We start from the raw sequence: 21,203 nt of genomic DNA, 5'->3' as shown, positions 1-21,203 counted from the left end.
CCTTTCAAAATTCCATGTGTGTGCCACTGGTGTGAATAAATAATTATTTGTTTGTGACTAAAAATTTTTTTTTCTTTCAGTTTGCTGGATCGAACTCACTTGCGTAGGCAAAGAGAATATTCAGAAAGAGAGGTGCTCCGTCCTGGTTTTGTTCGTATTGCTTTCCCATTTTTCATGCCCGATGAAGATATAAATTATGTTGTTGATGCCATAGCTCTGATTGCTAAAAATGGCTGGAAATTACTTCCTCAATACATTTTCAACCCAGAGACTGGAGAATGGAAGCATAAATTAAAACAAGTAAGCTTTTTAAATAGCCAATGAATGAGTGGGGAAATTCAAGCATCTAAGTTTTGTAATTGAAAATAATAGTGATACAGTGGACTGCCACTTATATGAATCACATTTTTTCTGAACAGTTTTTATTCCATAAAGCGACTAATTTAGTAAAGCTGGATTTTGTTCTGTTTCGGACGATTTGATGCAATCAAGTGGTTGATTGAATTAACCCCACCGATAATAACTGTACTGCCTCTGTACCCGACTGTAATAATAATGATAAAATATGTACAATCAACTCTTGTACGATAACTCAAAGCCTTATAACTGGTATATTCCTTTATATGTCTGTCTTCTCGGGTCCCAAACTCTTGAGAAGGCTTTGGGAACTTTTGATAACTCAAAAGTTTTAGTAGTATAGTAAGTATTTCAGTTTTTTTTTTTTAAATCTTCTTGGACGGTTAAACCATGAGTTAAACTTTTGTATTTGCAGACATTATTAGTTAACACACATCATAAATTGTGTGCTTTGTATTAGGAAAAAAGATGCTAAGAATTTTAAGATTTCATAATTCCAGAAAATTTCTGTAATTTTGCTGTTGATCTGTTATTTTCTATAAATATTGGGGTTTAAAAGAAGCAGTATATTCTAAGAATACAAATTTTAATCTGTAAGCTGTAAAAAAACTTTCACAAGTGATAAAAGAATCTGAAATTTTTTCCTGATTGGCACTCCTAGAGTTTCCAACTTGATTTGCGAATTCAGCTAGCCTCTGTTAAGCTCTGATGGGCTGAAACAGTTTGCTTCAAAATAAAAGTGTGACCGTGTTAGAAATAAGTGGCCGTTAGTAACGTTTTTCTGCCAATTATGATTTCTGTTGATTTCACTCAGATTTCCAACCCTAAATGCCAAATCTGCATCATTGATATTTTTTAGGTTCACTCCATAGACATTTGCATGGCTATAGGCTGCAGTAAATTGAGGGTGTAAAAATATATACAATATGTTTTGATAATGTCACTAAATACCTCAAACTAAGACTTTTCCTTCCCCAAACCAGTTTCCAATTGCTTACAAAAAGAGAAAAGGGGAAGTTAAATGTTAGATTAATCTACATTAATAAAAATATGAAATAATTAGTTTGATATTTTAGCTCTTATGCTCAACATAATATTTTAACTGTTAACATTTTCTTGTTGAGCTTTTAAGCTCGATCTGATTTTTAAAAAAAATGTTTATTTGAATTTGTTATGTGTCCCCAAAAAAGTTTTCAAATGTCCCCAAATTTTCCTTGGAAAGGAAATTCTGAAGCTATTTAATTTCGAATCAATGTATTTGTACTTTTAAACTTACATAAAACAGTTACAAAAGATTCAAGCATTTTGAAGCATTGTAAATCAACAGAAAATAAATGCCTTAAGCAGTAGTCTGTACTAACATGAAGTGACATCTGATTGGTCTCATTCTACGCTAGATATCACTCCTGATAGTTTTCTCACTCCATGGGTGAGAGTTAGTTTTCAGCTGAACTCATAAACCTTGTTAAAACGGAGCCAGCAATAACAGTTCAATTTTTAAAGTTACATTAGAATAAAAAAAATTTAGAAACATTTTATAGTGCAAAACAAATGAAACCATTCGTTATGAATTTTTGTTTTTGTAATTTTTGGGGGCCCCTAAGCCTGGGCTTGCATGTAAATCGGGGCCTTGCAACCTCCAAGCACGTATCAACTGCCCTGTTATTATATACAGAGACTGCAGTTTCATCCTTGTTTTGGACTCATCAGTCTGCAATAGTCAAAATAATTTTAAAGACTATTCTAAACTGAGGAGCCAAAAACTAGGGTGAAACTGTAGTATGAATGTCGCAACCGAACTGTGGTACACTCTTGTAGTTCTGCCTTATATCCCGTTTTGAGTCAATAACTTATAGCTAATATATGAATATCAAAGTTTATATATCACAGTCATTTTCATACCATGTTATTCATAAAGCCGATAGTTACATTAACTCGCACTGTGACTGTCTCATAATTACTCTTGTTACAAACTTTCCCAAAATATTATATTCAGCTTGCTGTCATGGGTGCAAGACCTTCGGTCTTGGAGGAAATTTCCGAAATAGAGGAGGGGACAGAAAGATATTCGATGACTTTCCTTCAGTTTTTACTTTTAAAAAAGAAGTTCTGTCTAGAACTAAACAAGCCTACTTTCCCATATACCCATACTACTTTCTAGAACCTGATCAATACTCTCAAAAATAGCTAAAATCACAAATTTTTTCAAACATAGTTTTTTTATATTTTAAGCTGATTTCTAGGAATAAAATATTTTTCACTCATCTAAAAAAATTTAAAAAAAAAATCTTTAACAGCTTTCAAAACAAACAAACAGAAAAAAAAATAAAATTAATAAGCTCATTAAAATTAATACATAATATCAAAAAAAAATCATTTCTTTTTCCCGTTGCCAAAATTAATTTTTAAAATGAATTAATGCACTTACCAAAATAAATAAAAAGAATAAAATGTCAACTTAAAAAATTAATTTTCATTGTCAAAAAAAAAAAAAATCGTCTGTGCACATTTTAATGTAGACAAGTTATGTTAAACATAAATGATTTTGAGTTTATTTGCCAAAAACTGAATACCTAAACTAAAACTTAAGCGTGAAAATAAAAACAAGTCATATCAACAATAAGTGTTTCACAGTTAAAACCATAGCTGCGGAGGCGAAGTCAATCTCATTTTTAGATGAAGGAGTCGGAGTCGAATATCCAAGAATTGGAGTCAGTCATTTGTCCTCCATAAATTTTTGCCAAAGCTACGAAGTCAGAGCCGAAGTCGGGGAGTCGGAGTGCGATTAATTGTCGGGCACAGGAGTCGGAGTCTGGAGTTTGGCGTCGAGCTATTTCCCCGAAGGCGCTAATGTTAAGGGATTTGAACTGTTCAAAATTGAACGGAAAATTGTTCAAATCAAAAAGATATTTTATATACAAGTTTTTCATCAAAAGCTTTTTCCTACAAAGTTTGTTTGAAGCAAATTCGCCTCACAGTTCGGAATTGCCTTGAATTTCCTCGTAGGCGATAATGTTAAGTTTTTTTGAACTATATAAATAAAGAATAAATACCTTTGTGCTGAAAAATTAAAAAGTCAGTAATCCAAACGTTATTAAGCACAAAACTTGCAAATGATTGCAAAACACGTGTTTCGGTGTTACAAGGAACACCTTTTTCAATGCAAAGAAGTGTGAGCTTTTGGATGAAAAGTCATCGCAAGTTTTGTGCTTAATAATGTTGGATTACTGACTTTTTAATTTTTTTTGAACTGTTCAAAATTGAACAAAAATAGTTCAAATCAAAAAGTGAAATATGGGAATGAGGTGTTCTCGCCGAGATCTTTCGAACAAAACAAAAGTTTGTTCGAATTGGACTATTCATTCGAAAGTTATTAGTGGGGGGGGGGGACAGACAGACAGACTGACAGACATTTTTCCCCATCTCAATACCCTACTTTCCAGTTTTTAATTTTTCGATATTTATGTAATTATTTTATATCTTTTTGACTTTTTTTTTGTTTTTCGCAATAAAAAACGCGTTTTTAAAATGCATTAAGCATTCGTTCATGCTTTTTTCTTCTTTTCCTGACTTTTACTGGGAAAGTTGGCTAAAAAGGAAGAAAAATAGGATGTTTGAAAATATGCTTTAATCATTATACTGTTACATGACCATGAATTTACATCAATAGTCTCTTGATTTTCGGTCATGGGCTTATTTTGTTTGCCACTTGCTTTTGGGGGCTTACTTTTCGACTCATTTAACTTTTTTTAGGTAGCTCTGTTACTGCCAAGTCACTGCATTACAGACTAGTGTTGTTGGCTATTCACGCAGATTCCCCCCCCCCCTCCAACGAAACGAAAAACGAAAATTAAATTAATGAAAAAAAATTAACGAAATAATGTTAAAAATTAACGAAAATTTTGTCTAACGTTGAATCTGAATCACTGGTGGAAAGTGATTGCTGTCGGGATGGAATGTTTACACTAACATATCTGTATGCTGCCGGAGCATAGGGTGTCCACACACCTGGAAAAATTGAAACTATCAGGGACTTTGAATATTCGATAAAAATCAGAATTCTGGAACAAATCAAGAAAGTCAAAAGCTGGTTTGAAACACTGATGGGCAACTTGTTCCTGCAGTTTTGACATGTTACTGTTAAATAACGACCAAAACTTGATGAATTACTGAATTCTGATGTCTTTCAATGTAACACTTGCTGGAATGAAAATAGGGGCGGGAGAGAGAGAAAGGAAACAAGATAAAAAATGGCAGTGCAGGTTCGCGAAGAAACGCTACTTTTGCAAACAGCGTGATCCCCCGCAAATTTAACCATGTCTTAAAACGTTTATATATTTGATAACCTAAAACCGAAGGGAGGGGGGGGGGGGTTCAAAAAGTCTAGAATAAAAAAATCTAAAAATGCAATTGTAAGCCATTTTTGAAATTAGTGGCGGTTCAGGATTTTTCATCTGCAAACTCTTTAAGTCAAAAATGATCAGGCTTTCTTTAGGGATGTGAAAGGGGAGGGGAGGGGGGACTTTGAAAAAAATTGGAAATTGGTGTCTTAAAAACATTAATAATTCATGCTATCTTTTGTGAATTTATGAGAGAGGGTTTTGTCTATTCTAATCTGAAATGTTTTTGTAGCTGAAGTATTATTTCAGGCTATACTTAGATGACTTAAAGGAGAGGATATTAGGGACCCTCTCCCAAAAAATGTAAATGTTAAAACTTTTAGGCTGTCTTTGGTAATGTTGGGGGAAGGAGGGATTTCTTTTGGCGAAATTCCGAAACTGGAGTCTTAAAAGCGCAATTTTTGATCATCTTTATTGTACATGGAGGTTGGAGTTTGGAGGATTCCTCTCACCAGAAAAGTTTTTACTACTGAAGTATTCAGAACTTCATTTTAGGCAATCTTTGGGGGACCTAAGAAGAGGGAATTCAAAGGCTTTTTCTCGATAAATTTTAGAAATTAAGTTCCTAAAACTGTAATGCTGTCTGTGGTGATGAAAAAGTGGAAAAAAGCAGGGATGGGGGCAGCTTCTGAAACTTTTTCTTTTTGTAAAACTGGAGTTACAAACCAGAAATCTAAGTAAAACTTAGAGGAAGCAGTTTGGAGGGGGGGGGGGGGGGCTCAACCCCAAGAATTTCTCTTTGCTGAAGTATTGAAATATTATTTGAGTACTATTTTGGCTGTCATTAGGTGAGTTAAGAGTTAGGGAAGTCAGGGGTCTCCCCCTCGAAACATTTTCAAAATTGAAGTTTTCAAACTTTTGGTTTTCTTTGGCAATGTGGGAAGGGGAGAGGAATTACTCTTAAAAAAAAAATCTAAAATGTAAACTTATGTTGTCTTTGGTGAACACAAGGAGAGTGAGGGGGGGGGGGTTCCTCTGCCCTGCCCGAAAAACTTCTGTTTCTGAAGTTTTAAGAACTCTGTTCTTGGCTATCTTTGGATGACTTAAGGAGGAAAAGAGTCATAAGCTTCTTGCAAAAAGTTTCCGAAATTGAAGTCTTAAAACTTTAGATTATCATTTTTCATGCATATAAGTAAGGGAGCTACTGTTCCTTGAAAAAAATTAGAAACTGGAGCCTTAAAAATGCAAATTTAGGGCATTTGTGGTGAACTTAGGGGAATCCCATACCCTTCCCCGCGCTTTCCTTCTTTTCTGGTTTGTATGCGCTACCTTAGGTAGAGTGTTAGAATCAGAACTGATTTATGCTGTAAATATGAAAATCTTATGTTCAATGATTTATTTTATTATTGTAATAAAAATGTTTACGATTGGCAAAAAACTAATGACATAGAGCTTTAAACGCCTTTACCCCAAACATCATCCAACATCATCTAAAATAGCATTTTTGGAACTTCACTTTCGAAATATTGCCGACTGAGAGTTCCTGAACTCCATACCTTTGATAATGCATTCAAAACACGTATTAACCTCATGAAAAATGGCAAACTATTTCGTTTTTAAGTCTTTAATTTCAAAAAAATTTCGAGGAAAGTTCCGAACACCCTTTTCTCTAATGTTTTTGAAGATTGCCTAATATTGGGATTTTGGAACTCCCAGTTTAAAAAATTTGTGTAAGAGAGTGGCTGAACCCCATCCTTTCCTGAACATTACCAAAATGGCTTACCATTGCGTTTTAAGGACTTTAATTAAAAAAAATTCCCTGGGAGAGCCCCCAGAAGCCACCCTCCTATTATTGGAAGTTGTCTACATTTACGTTTTCAGAACTACGACATAAGTGGTGAAAAGACACAAGCACAGACAAAAAAAAAAAAAAAAAAACTTTGAATACTACAATGCATTGTATTGTTTGCATGACGCCTGTCGCTAAAATTTTTTTACCATCGTTTTCATTTTTGTAGGTTGTTCTTGGAAGGAAATGGCTTGGGTCAATATCCTATAAAGATGGATTTTTCTCTGTCAAAGGGGAACAGTTCAGTGAAAAGCCAGCCAGTATGATGGTAATGACTTTTTTCATGCTGCAAAGTAATTTAATAAATATCTGTAGCTCTTTTCCTTCTTTATCGCAATATCTTCCCTTTGTGTGTCTGTGTGCATGTAACTAGATATACTTCCAGATTTTATTTTCAAAATCAAAAGGGTTCTAATTTTCTCGCAAACTCGTTGTTGTATTATTTATAATGAGTATGAGTGGTCAGTTTTCCATCTTCTATCTTTCTGAAAATGATATGCAGTGAGGACTCTAAGAATAACACTAATTTAATAAGCAGAAGTTGAAGATATATTAAATATCTTAAACATCAAGCAAAATTTAAAGCAATAACTAGGACAAGTGTTTTTGAATTAAAAAAAACTTTATAACATAAAATAAACTGTAGCTACATAACAATGAATGTTCGATTTTCAATAACAGTTATACATCCTTAGTCTTGCGCACTCAAATGAGTGATTTCTTGCTTGAGTATTAAGCTCTGTGATCCAAAATGTGATGAAAACAAAATTTTATCGCTGGTCAAAATAGAAGAAAAAACTGACAAATAGGAAAAAATGTGTATATGCTCTGCAAGAACTTGAAAAATGTTATGAAATCCCTACAACACAGCTACTTGAGACCCAGTCAAATGTGCTAAATGTTCAGCACAAAGAATATAAATAGTTATAAAATTGATTGCTTTGATTCTAGCTTGAAAACTTGACTTGTTTGAACAGTTATAAACCCTTGCAATCAAATACCTTTAATAGACCGGGATCTGAAGGGGGTTGAGCATGCATGGAAAGGCTGACGCAATATTATTTCTGATTATTGTTGCAGGCATGATGGTGATTATGAAACCACATGTCGTCGCCCCCCTGGGTGGTCGACAACCCCAGGGGAGGGGGAAAGCAGTGGGGGAGCCGTTTGCTAAAACACTCATAACTCGCGAACTATTTGAGATAAAACACTGAAAAAAGTGGCAATTGACGCAACAAAACAAGGGCTTCATAAAAGCTAAATATGATTATGGACCTATCTTTGTTGGTTTCTGAGTAAAATGCCGTTTTTGGCAAACAAGCAAAGTTTTTGAATAAAATGCGCAAAACAAACTTTTTTTGACCAAAATAAATTCCAAATCAAAATTGTTTGATTTTTTTTTTCAAATAAAGTCCTAAATATCATTATTCAGTTTGTTAAATCTATTTAAGCACTGTTAACGCGTTGAAAAACAAAATGACAATAGCAAGTTTGAACACGATTTGCAGTGTAGTTCAGGATCTGAAGGGGGGTTTTCAGCATGCATGAAAGACCTGACGCAAAATTATACTATATCTGATTATGAAACCACATGTCGTCGCCCACCTGGGTGGTTGACAACCCCGGGGGAGGGGGAAAACAGTGGTGGAAGCCGTTTGCTAAAACACTCATAGCTCGCGAACTATTTGAAATAAAACACTGAAAAAAATGGCAATCGACGCAGCAAAACAAGGGCTTCATTAAAAGCTAGATATGACTACGATTATATTTAGCTTTTTTAGTTTCTGAGTAAAATTCTATTTTTCGCGAACAAGCAAAAATTTTGAATAAAATACGCATTTTTTTTTTCAAATTATCAAAATTATTTAACTGTTTAGGGAACCAATAAAATCTGAAATATCCTTTTCCAGTTTGTTTAAAATAACGAAATTGTTAGCATAAAATATTATTTTATTTTATTTTTTATTCTCGGTCCACAGCCGATAATTTAAAGAAAATAATTTAAAGTTAAGTGTACCTACTTTAAGCCCAGTCTGGTAAAAGTAGAACCTGTCAACTAGTTGGTGCTAACACTTCAATCGACGATTCCCCCACGCCATAATTAATGGCGACTGTTTACTGAAACCATCGGAGATTGCATGTCTCGATGTGTCGATTCAGAAAAGTTGAGTTGTCACCTGATCGACTCGAATTAATTCCACTCGTTGACCGCACGTGCTATGGAGAGGAGTACGAATATTCGCGGCAGTGGAATATGCAAATGAGTGATGGTCGAAGTAGATTTTAGTGGGGTGACGTCATCGAGGCATGGAATCTCATTGGTTGATAAAACATATATATTGTGGCGAGTGGCAGCAAGCGATCCCTCTCGTCTTCTCTTCTCTCAACGATCCCCGGTTGTTGTGTTTGATCGTGAAGCCTAGTCCGGCTCACGTGTGGGGGTTTTTTTTTCCCCGCGATGCTAGCGGGGGTTTTTTTGGTATGTGATATTTAATCTTCCAAGTCCTGGAATTAGTGAGTCCAGGTGAAGAACCAGTTGTGTTGTGTCCGGCCAATTAAAATGTCGGGGAAGTGTGTTCCACGTGTCTACCTGTGATGCTCACCGATCTACGAATTGTGTAATGTTGCCTGTTCAGTATGGACATTCCTGAAGTGTGATTCGGCGGACCTTTTGTGAGTCTTCAAGCTGATCCTTCGGAGTGGCAAGCGATTGCATCAACATTTTGGTGACATTTTTCTTTATTTTCTGGAACCACTTTTGTTATGATATTTTGGGGGTGTATTTTATGGGGATGTTATTCTAGTCATATTTAATAAATGTATTTTTCTGAAACATGTTTTTTGCTTGTCTCCAACTTGACATTACACGGCCAGTTAATGTTGGCTTAGTTTAAATATCTTAACTTTTGGATTTTAACCTTAACCTAAATTTATGCCAACAGAGTGGTAACAGAGCTCGGTCGAATGTCATTTTAGTTGGAGACAAATTTGCAAAAGTTTTCAGAATAATGGCACGGGACTATCGAAACATTAAGAAACTTAACTCCTGCAATTGGGCAACATGGTCGAAAAAATATGAAAATGGTACTGATAGAGAGATATTTATGGGAATTAACTCAAACAAAATTAGAAGAACGTATTTCGGCAGAAATAAAGAAACGGAGGGGCCAAGCAGTGGCGATTATTTACCTCAACATAGAGGATGAGTTAAAACAACTGATAGATGATTTAGACGATCCATATGCTGTATGGACGTCATTGAAATTGAATTTTGAACCTCCGTCTTTAGCCCGTGTTGCCGGATTGTGGGAGGAGTTTTTTTCTAGCAGAATTAATGAAAAAGAAACTATTGGAATGTTCGCGGCTCGATTGAAGTGTTTGCTCCGACAGTTGGAGGAGAATGGCTATAAAATGGATGAGAAATTAAAGGGATTTCAACTAATACGTAGTTTAGATCAAAATTTTAGGGGAATAGTACAAAATATTTATAGATGGGATGAAAGTAAATTTAACTTTTCAAATGTTTTGAATGAACTTTTGGCAGAAGAGGGAAGATTAAAATTTTTAGGAAATGAAAATTTTGGAAATAGTAGTTCAGGTGTTAATGCTTTTTCAGTTCAGAATAAACACCAGACTGGGCGGAAAGTTGAAAATGTAAATAAATTTGAAACGAGAGTTTGCTTCACATGTGGCAAAAGGGGGCATATTTCGGCTCGGTGTTGGAGCAGAAAACCAACTAATCAAAATAAAGGTAATCGTAATATTGTCAAACAAGGTAATACCCCTAAGGCTGGAATGTTTTGCACCATCAGTAAGATATCAGGAGTGCAGGCCAACAACACAAATTTGAAGGAGGAAATACCAGTATTTTTACTGGATACAGGTGCCACGGCACATTTCTGTAAAGATAGGGACCTATTTTGTGAATTGAGGCCTGTTAAAAATACAAAAAGGGAAGTAGCTGTGGGCAATGTAAATAGTCAAGTCGAGGGGGTAGGGAAAATTGTTTTCGAAATTAAAACAGATGGTAAGCTAGTAACCATCACATTGAATGAGGTCTATTATGCTCCAACACTTAGACGAAATTTGCTTTACGGATCCAGGATAGACAGTCTTGGTTTTTCATTAAGGTGGTATCCTGGTAAAATATGTATTTTTAATAATGATGGTATCAAACTTTTTTCTGCATTTTTAATTGATAAATTGTACTTTGTAAAACCCACCTCATTTTTAAGTAATCAAAGTAGTGACTCACCACCAAATGTAAATGTAACCGAGGTCAAAGGATTAGACCTGGAGTTGTGGCATGAACGGTTTTGCCATATTAATTATGACAGTATCTTGGAAACTGAAAAGAAGAACTGTGTCAAAGGACTTAATATAAAAAGTAGAAACCGGCCAGATTGTGAGCCTTGTATTATTGCAAAGAAAAGAAGGTGTTCATTTAAGCCCACTCCAGGGATAAGGTCTAAAAGACAACTTGAGCTTCTTTTCATGGATCTAGCAGGGCCATTTCCGGTGGAGTCACTAGGGGGGAAAAGATATATTTTTTCCATAATTGATGATTTCTCAAGGAAGTCCACTATTTACTTTCTAAAGTCAAAAGATGAAGCTTTTGGATATTTCCTTAGATACCAGAGGCATGTAGAGAGAGCCCTCAACAAGAAAATTTTGGCCATAAGGTCTGATAATGGGGGGGAATTTACAAATTCTAATTTTGAGACCCACTTAATTAAAGAAGGCATCAGCATAGAAAGAACCAACCCTTATACTCCCGAACAGAACGGGGTAGTAGAAAGATACAATTTGGCATTAATGAATGGGGTTAGGGCAATGCTGAAAGACTCTGGACTAAGGGAAGAATTTTGGGCGGAAGCCGCCTTATGTTTCGATTATGTCAGGAATAGAACAGTCCTAAAAGAAAGGGGGAAAACCCCATTTGAGCTATTCTGGGGAAACAAGCCATCAGTAAGGCATTTTCGGAGGTTTGGATGTATTGCCTACAGAGGCATGCCAAAACAAAATCTAAAGAAATTTGACTGAAGGAGTAAGAAGGGCATAATGGTGGGCTACGCAACCCAAGCAAAAGGGTACAGAATTTGGGACCCAGAGCTAAAGAAAATTTTTGAAACTATCAATGTGGACTTCAGGGAAAATTTAATTTGGGGGAAATCAAACTTGAATGAGAATGTAGACAATGATGATGATTATTCTTTTATTAAACCTATGAGTGAAGTTCTCTTAGATAAAGAGATAGATGAACTAAAGGCTCCCACCCCTTGTGAGGAAATTGAATGGGTGAGGGATGCAGTAAAAAGAAAGACAGGGGACCGTACTGATATCTACTACTATGAAAAGGGAAATAAAACCAGGTTAAGGTCACCCAATGATGTAGAAAAATATTGTAAGAAGAATAACATTGTTTACAATCCTGAACTATTTGATTTCAAAAGTAAAAATGTACCTTATAATCCTTTGTTTGATATTTTTAATTCCCCTAATGAACAAATGGAACCCGAGCCAGAGGCAAATTTGTCAGAAGTGCTAATTCCCCAAAACTATAATCAATGCTTGAAAACCCCAGAAGTAAAACATTGGCAAGAAGCCATGTCAGAAGAAATGAAAGTGATTCAAGAAAGGGGGGTGTGGCAGTTAGTTCCCCAGCCAGTTGGTAAACCAGTACTTGGTAATAAGTGGGTCTATGACTTGAAGAGGAATGCTAAAGGGGAAATTGCCAGGTTTAAAAGCAGATTGGTTGCGATGGGAAACAGGCAGGTGGCAGGAGAATCGTATTCTCAGGTTTTCTCCCCAGTTATCAATTTCTCCCTGATCAGAATGTTTTTCTCAATTCTGGTGATATTCCTGGGTTGGAGCCATTTTCAATTAGACGTAAAAAACGCATATCTTTATGCTGATTTGCATGAAGAAATCTATATGCGACAACCACAGGGTTTTGTAATCCCGGGAAAAGAAGACTGAGTATGCCGTCTAAAGAAATCGCTATATGGTCTCCATCAATCGGGGAGAAATTGGTACCTGGAAATTGATAGGGTTCTCCAAGGTCTGAATTTTTTGAAATTTAAATGTAGTAACTGTGTTTATACAAGAAACAGAAATGTGTTTTTATTGATGTATGTAGATGATATAATAATTTTTGGAAAAAATGAAATCATAATTCAGGAAACAATTCAGGATTTATCAAAACATTACGATATTAAAGAATTAGGGAGAACTAAAAAATTATTGGGGGTAGAATTTGAAGAAATCAATGGGGGAATTTTTATACACCAAAATTCTTACATTAAGACAGTTTGTGCAAATTTTGAAAAGTATCAATACCCATACTCGACCCTCCCAATAGCGAAAGGTACAATTTTGTCTTTAGGTGATTGTCCAAAAACGGACCAAGAAATAAAAGAAATGGAGAAAGTACCTTATTGCAATTTATTGGGATGTTTGTCCTATATAGCAGGGAAAACTAGACCGGATATTGCCTATACAGTTAATCTATTATCTCAATTTCAAGCAAATCCGGGTAAAAGACATTGGCAGTGTTTATTAAGACTTTTAGGTTATTTAAAATATACAAATTATTATAAATTAAGTCTATCTGCAATAAATGAAATTAAAATCAATGGTTTTTCTGACTCAGACTATGCTGCAAATAGGGACGATAGGATTTCGATGGGGGGAATTATTATTTACATTGACAAAGTACCTATTATCTGGCGAACATTTAAACAAAAGTGTGTTTCATTGTCCACCATGGAAGCTGAGTATATCTCTTTGACAGAAGCAGCAAAAGAAGTGGTGTGGTTAAAAAGGATTTTAGAAGAAACATCACATTTTGAAATAGCTGGATATAAATTTACCGGGTCTGTAATTAATTGTGACAATATAGCTGCAATAGAATTTTCAAATTTTTTTGAGAAACTTAGTAGAGGAGAATACATTTGAATTAAAATATGTGAAAAGCGCAGAAAATCCTGCGGATATGTTTACCAAGCCTCTGACTCGGGGTACATTGAAAAAAATGTGCAAACTCATTTTTGGTAATTATGAAAATGTAAAAGTTTAATATTCAAGTGTGTAAATTTTTCAGTGTTTCTCAAAAGTGTTTAAAATTTTTTTAAATTGTTGTTTGAAATATGTCAGTTTTCATGTCGTTTTGAAGTGTATCGTGCTGTGTAACCGAGAAGGGGGGAATTTGTTAGCATAAAATATTATTTTATTTTATTTTTTATTCTCGGTCCACAGCCGATAATTTAAAGAAAATAATTTAAAGTTAAGTGTACCTACTTTAAGCCCAGTCTGGTAAAAGTAGAACCTGTCAACTAGTTGGTGCTAACACTTCAATCGACGATTCCCCCACGCCATAATTAATGGCGACTGTTTACTGAAACCATCGGAGATTGCATGTCTCGATGTGTCGATTCAGAAAAGTTGAGTTGTCACCTGATCGACTCGAATTAATTCCACTCGTTGACCGCACGTGCTATGGAGAGGAGTACGAATATTCGCGGCAGTGGAATATGCAAATGAGTGATGGTCGAAGTAGATTTTAGTGGGGTGACGTCATCGAGGCATGGAATCTCATTGGTTGATAAAACATATATATTGTGGCGAGTGGCAGCAAGCGATCCCTCTCGTCTTCTCTTCTCTCAACGATCCCCGGTTGTTGTGTTTGATCGTGAAGCCTAGTCCGGCTCACGTGTGGGGGTTTTTTTTTCCCCGCGATGCTAGCGGGGGTTTTTTTGGTATGTGATATTTAATCTTCCAAGTCCTGGAATTAGTGAGTCCAGGTGAAGAACCAGTTGTGTTGTGTCCGGCCAATTAAAATGTCGGGGAAGTGTGTTCCACGTGTCTACCTGTGATGCTCACCGATCTACGAATTGTGTAATGTTGCCTGTTCAGTATGGACATTCCTGAAGTGTGATTCGGCGGACCTTTTGTGAGTCTTCAAGGTGATCCTTCGGAGTGGCAAGCGATTGCATCGACATTTTGGTGACATTTTTCTTTATTTTCTGGAACCACTTTTGTTATGATATTTTGGGGGTGTATTTTATGGGGATGTTATTCTAGTCATATTTAATAAATGTATTTTTCTGAAACATGTTTTTTGCTTGTCTCCAACTTGACATTACACGGCCAGTTAATGTTGGCTTAGTTAAAATATCTTAACTTTTGGATTTTAACCTTAACCTAAATTTATGCCAACAGAAATTATTATGAAAGCGTTGAAAAGTGAAATAAAAGCAAGCTCTAAAAACACTCGAGGTAATTCACAAAAAAAAAAAAGTTAGCGGAATGTACCTGGAAGACTATACGCCAAAGTAAATTTTGTGGCTCTCCTGTTTTGGCGGTTTTATTTTGTATCAAAACAATGTCCCAGTTAAGTAGTTATTTAATTATTTAACCTTTAACGCATTATAGCTGCTTAGTATGGGTCACAATGGCACTTTTTAAAAAATTAAAACATGCAAGTTTGCAAGTACGAAGTAATTACGGAATGGATAAACTATCAGAGTAGCCCTTTTGCAGATTTTACACCTGAGTTATGAAACATAGTGAGCGAGGCTATTGCCACATAAGCAGCATCAAAATTTCAGTGGAACGTTAAAGAAAATGTGAATAGTCTCTTATCCAGAGAAGTCCTGCAATGTCAATGTCTTCACTGCAAAACAGCAAAAGAAAACAAACAAAAAAAAACATTTAACCTGGGAAACGTTAGCTCAAAAGTGATATTAGTACATCTAAAAATCATTCCCATACAATAAGCCCAATGCTAGGTTAGGTTCATCAGAATGGTTCACTGAAGCAAAGCTAGAGGTGCGATTTCGTGAATGTAATTGAAAATGATACTTCTTGCAGCAAAACTCTAGAAGAAGCACCCTATTTTAAGAACAAAGTTCAAGTTATTAATGGAATGACTCTGGTCCATAGTGTCCCAAGCACTACTTTCAAATGCAGCAAAGATTTTGCAGGTCTCCAAATAAAAAAAAAATAAAATTTTCTCTGCAATAGACAAACTACACGAGTGGACCTTAAACACAATCAGTACATCTCACTGTCGTTTTCATAACTTAAAAACCAGAAGTTCAGGAAAGTCTCCTTCGCTTATAAAAAAATCACTAGGTACCAAACCAGTGGTTTCGTATCATAGCCATTCCTGAAAATAAAAAGAACCTTTAAAAGTACACTTCAGAGTAAGTAATATGTAACATATCCGTTCCTGCATCCAATCAGCTTCTGGTGTCTGGTAACTCTGAAAATGAAAATGAATATTATTTAAAATCTGAGAGTCAAGTAATAAATTCCTCTGAAATGCCCGAGTCCAACCAGGACAAAACACGGAACAGAATCTATCTTCCTGCATATGATTTAGTGCAAAATAGGGAAAAAAGTAACTAATAGTTTATAGATCAGAAACTAATGAATTCTTATTGGCAATCTTTGTTAAAGGACAGAGGTTGCCATTTCGTGTGCTGGTGTTGTGGAAAGGAAAAGAGCTTTAGGATGGCATCTATCTTCAGGAGCACTTACAAGAAAAGCATCTAAAATTTTACAAGCTTTTGATGCATTTTCCAACTGCGGTTCAACAAGTAAAATAAGAACAAAAAAGTATGCTTTCACTTTACCAAAAAAGTCAAAAACTTTTTTGTACACTAGAATTATCATTAAAACAATATCTGAGTGCTTCAAAATTTCAACTGTTAGAAGCTGTATTATAAAAAAAATTGTCAAGAAAATAGGTATTTCTTGCAAATGCAACCATTACACACAATAATTTCTTATCATTTCCATCAGAAATAAATATAATATCAGCTCTCTACCATGCTCCTGCAATTCTTTCCAACATGTGCTAAGAAGTATTGCTCAAGTGTACTATTGAATCAATTCCCCTGTATCGTAGCAGTGCCTTTAGATGTAACCAAGTTTGGGTTTCACTTGAAAATAAAACAATAAAGCCCCACACCTTATGATGCAGCCAGAGTTACCAGAGAGTTTAATTCCAACCTGCGCAGGCAAGAACTGTAAATAATCTTGTAAATGTTTTAATAATAATTCATCTTGCAGTAAATACTGTGCTATTAAGGCTAAAGCAAAAACCCATAAACTACAAACTACTCGGAAGAGAACGATTCAACAGAACAATCACAAGTCAACAAAAAAGAGCATGATCCAGCTTTCAGAATTTCTGATATATTAATGCTTTATGTATGCATGTTGATATTCTGCAATTATTTTTTAATATGCATTATTTTACTAATTTTATTTAATTAGTTTTTTTTTTAGTACTCTATAGTGTATAATTTTATATTTATATTCATTTTCATAAAAGCTCAAGGATGCTTCTCATTTTTTATATTTATTTAGAACATATTATTTCTTGTATCATTGTTCTTTGTTGGGTAAATTACAAAAAACAATATCCGCAAAAATATCCCCGCAATATTCTTTTATACAAATTGAAAATATAAATTAATAGAAATAAATGAAATTATATTTGAATTGAAACTACTGTGGGCCTGGTTCCCTAGTTCCTCTCAAATTTAAAGCAGTATATAACAAAATTTAACAAAAAAAAAGCCATAATTGAATACTTTGCAATTAGAATAAGTTTGTAAACTGAAGAATGAATATGAATGATAATAAAGCTATTTTTTTCTCCTTAACATACTGCCATTTTATTCAATGCGCCAACTTAGACAGTGCTTGCATTTTCCATTTCGCTTTTTAACGCTCACATTGGTAATAATTAAGTAGTTTTAAACAAACTGAATGATGAAGTTTCAGATTTTATTGATTCCCTAAAGGGTTAAATAATTTTAAAAAAGAACTTATCTTTGGGAAAAAAAAGCTTTTTGTGTTTTATTCAAAATTTTTGCATGACTGCTAAAAAAGAAATTTTACTTATAAACCAACAAAGATAGAACTATAAGCATATTTAGGTTTTTCAAGCCCTTGTTCTGTTGCATCTTTTGCCACTTTTTTAGTGCTTTACCTCCTACGGTTCGCGAGTTATGAGTGTTTTAGTAAACGGCGTCCCCCTTCAGATCCTAAACTATAGTACGAATAGCGTTCGAGCTTGCTACTGTCATTTTGTTTTTCAATGCGTTAACAGTACTGAAATAGTTTTAACAAACTGAATAATGATATTTAGGACTTTATTTGAAAAAAAAATCAAACAATTTTGATTTGGAATTAATTTTGGTCAAAAAAGTTTGTTTTGCGCATTTTATTCAAAAATTTTGCTTGTTTGCAAAAAATGTAATTTTACTCAGAAACCAACAAAGATTGGTATATAATCGTATTTAGATTTTATGAAGCCCTTGTTTTGTTGCTTCAATTGCCACTTTTTTCAGTGTTTTATCTCAAATAGTTCACGAGTTATGAGTGTTTTAGCAAACGGCTCCCTCACTGCTTTCCCCGCTCCCCCGGGGTTGTCGACCCCCCCGGGGTTGTGTAGCTTGTTAAAGCAATTTGAACATAAGTGACAAATACTAAGCCTTTAAAGTGATATCTGAGCAGTTACTCTTTTTTTCCTTAGTAATTTTGTAGATATGACTTTTATACCCTAGTAAAGCAGCATATTTAATAATGTAAGTTTCTTGTAACAGAGTACTAAAATTAGTTTACCTTTGAATTGAATTGTTGATATAAGTCGATAATAAAAGCTAATAAAACTTTACATAAATGTTCAAGTAAATATTCAGCTTTTTCTATTTTTTTTTTAATGCAGTTCTGAAAAAATGAAATTCATGTAAAATATTCAAATCTAATTCTTTTTGCAATAAAGCATTTCCAGGGTTCCTACAGACTTCAAAAGCCCCTATAAAGACTCTATTTTTACTTTCTTCTATATCTAATATATAGAAGAAAGTATTGGATTCGTGCAAATTTTCGAATTTCGAATTTTGACGGATTCGAACGTTTTGAGGCGTGCTGAGTTCATTTCGACTATTTTTGGAAAGTGTCTGTCTGTGTGTGTGTGTATGTATGTATGTGTGTGTGTATGTATGTGTGTCACGTCTGTGTGTGACCAGTTTTTTGTGGCCGCTCTACAGCAAAAACTACCGCATGAAATCGAACGAAATTTGGTACACATATGTGCCCGTATGTGAACTTGTGCCCATTAGTTTTTGGCGCGAATTCCTCCAAGGGGGGTGGAGCAATGGGACGTTTTTTGAGTTACGCGTGCTTGCTATTCCTCAGGAAGTAACTGGCGGAATCAAACAAAATTTGGTCCATATGTTACCATTAACAGGAGCAGGTGCTGATTCAATTTTGGTGTCAATAACTCAAAGGGGGGTTGAGCTATAGAACGTTTTTTGTCGTCAATTGTGACTGCTGTATCTCAAGAAATAACGAACAGAATCAAACAAAAATTTTTTGACAAGTAGCCCTTAGTGGGTATAAGAGCTGATTTTATTTTAGTGTCAACAGCTAAAAAGGGGGGTAGCGCAATCGCCCGTTCTTTTTTTCCATTGTGAGTGCCCTATGTCAAGAAGTAATGCTACGTTCTGGTTGAAATTTGGAATATATGTGAATCCATACGTAAACAGGCTTTGGTTCAATTTTGACTCCAATCGCTCCAAGAGGTGTTGATTTTTTTTTTGCGAATAAAAATAGTTTTATTAATGCAACAATAAGAAAGATAAATCGTAATAGATTGTCGTCTGCATATTTCTTGTGATTTTAATTGTATGGAAATGATCGGAAATATTATCTCAATGATTTAAAATTTTTAACTGTTGCCATCTTATGTTTGTTAATAAATAAAATATTTGTAATTAATTCAAGTAAGGCTTTTAAAGTAACTTTCAATTTTCGCTCTTTGTTTTGTTTTTACAATAATTCAGACATTGGGATGGTCGTCAAGTTTTTGCATGTGTAATTTTGTTTCTGTTAGGAATATTGCTTCCTCGTCAAGCATGGGGAGGGATCAGAAAAAGGAAAAATATAGAAGAAAGTTTCGTGATGGCCACAACATACTAGTTAAGTATTGCTTGTAGCAGCCCCTCTCAAAGCCATATTTAGTAGTCAAAAGCCCTAAAAATAAATCAGAGGCCCTATTTTTTTAGAATTTATGTCATTCCATGTCAAAGTTTTAAAAAAATATCCCAACGTAAATTTTCAGATTTTCATGAAACTTTGAGAAACCTTACTCTTTGATTTTTTGAATTTATGTATGTTAATATTGTTTTTAAAATCTTTTATTCATAAATGATGTGTACTTAATTTTTGAAATTTGTTAAAATCACTTTTTTGTACTAGCCAGCATTGTTTTAAAGTGTTTAATTCAAGTTCTATGGAAGCAACAGAGTTGTATAATAACTCATTTTAAAGGCACTTACATGCACTGTAATTTCATATGTAGTTGAATAATTTTCAAGAAACCTTTCACAAAATTTAAAATCTAAAATAGTAACCTTTAAACTTTTTTGAAAAAAATATGATCTTAAATGTACTTTTTGAATACATCGTAAATTTTTCAGAGTGGGACTATAAATGACTCAATAGTTATGGCAAAAAAAGTGGAAAATCTTTTGCTAAATTTTGCTTTCAAATGTTAGAGCTTATGTTTTATCAAAGAAACAGAGTTCAGCTCAATAGATAATAGCTCATTTAAAAAAAGAATTAGGTGCAGTTTAGTTTGTAACTTGAACGTGTTTTGAGAAAAAATATTTTCGGCAAAATTTTACAACAAAAAATTTTGAAATAGTGCCCTTTAACTTTTCTAAAAATACTATTTGATTTATAATGTATTTTTACTTTCTTCTATATCTAATATATAGAAGAAAGTATTGGATTCGTGCAAATTTTCGAATTTCGAATTTTGACGGATTCGAACGTTTTAAGGTGTGCTGAGTCCATTTCGACCATTTTTGGAAAATGTCTGTCTGTCTGTGTGTGTGTGTATGTATGTATGTGTGTGTGTATGTATGTGTGTCACGTCTGTGTGTGACCAGTTTTTTGTGGCCGCTCTACAACAAAAACTACCGCATGAAATCGAACGAAATTTGGTACACATATGTGCCCCTATGTGAACTTGTGCCCATTAGTTTTTGGCGCGAATTCCTCCAAGGGGGGTGGAGCAATGGGACGTTTTTCGAGTTACGCGTGCTTGCTATTCCTCAGGAAGTAACTGGCGGAATCAAACAAAATTTGGTCCATATGTTGGTATTAACAGGAACAGGTGCTGATTCAATTTTGGCGTCAATAACTCAAACGGGGGGTGAGCTATAGAACGTTTTTTGTCGTCAATTGTGACTGCTGTATCTCAAGAAATAATGAACGGAATGAAAGAAAAATTTATCGGCAAGTAGCCCTTAGTGGGTATAAGAACTGATTTTATTTTTGTGTCAACAGCTAAAAAGGGGGTAGCGCAATCACCCGTTCTTTTTTTCCATTTTGAGTGCCCTATCTCAAGAAGTAATGCTACGTTCTGGTTGAAATTTGGAATATATGTGAATCCATATGTAAACAGGCTTTGGTTCTATTTTGACGCCGATCGCTCCAAGAGGTGTTGATTTTTTTTTTTTTTTTTTGCGAATAAAAATATTTTTATTAATGCAACAATAAGAAAGATAAATCGTAATAGATTGTCGTCTGCGTATTTCTCGTGATTTTAATTGTATGGAAATGATAGGAAA

At 34.6% G+C, this 21,203-nt stretch overlaps 1 protein-coding gene across 1 annotated transcript in view; it reads left to right on the top strand.

Annotated features, from left to right (window-relative positions):
- The window catches only part of LOC129229473 (uncharacterized), a 99,212-nt gene that overhangs the window by 45,643 nt on the left and 32,366 nt on the right, over positions 1-21,203 (top strand). The window contains exons 11-12 of the mRNA XM_054863787.1: positions 81-300; positions 6,716-6,814. Coding sequence (XP_054719762.1) covers positions 81-300; positions 6,716-6,814 — 319 coding nt within the window. The remainder of the gene's footprint in view (positions 1-80; positions 301-6,715; positions 6,815-21,203) is intronic.

Source organism: Uloborus diversus, chromosome 9 (assembly GCF_026930045.1).
Source record: "Uloborus diversus isolate 005 chromosome 9, Udiv.v.3.1, whole genome shotgun sequence".
Classification (NCBI taxonomy): domain Eukaryota; kingdom Metazoa; phylum Arthropoda; class Arachnida; order Araneae; family Uloboridae; genus Uloborus; species Uloborus diversus.
This window is presented reverse-complemented; position numbering and strand designations above follow the sequence as displayed.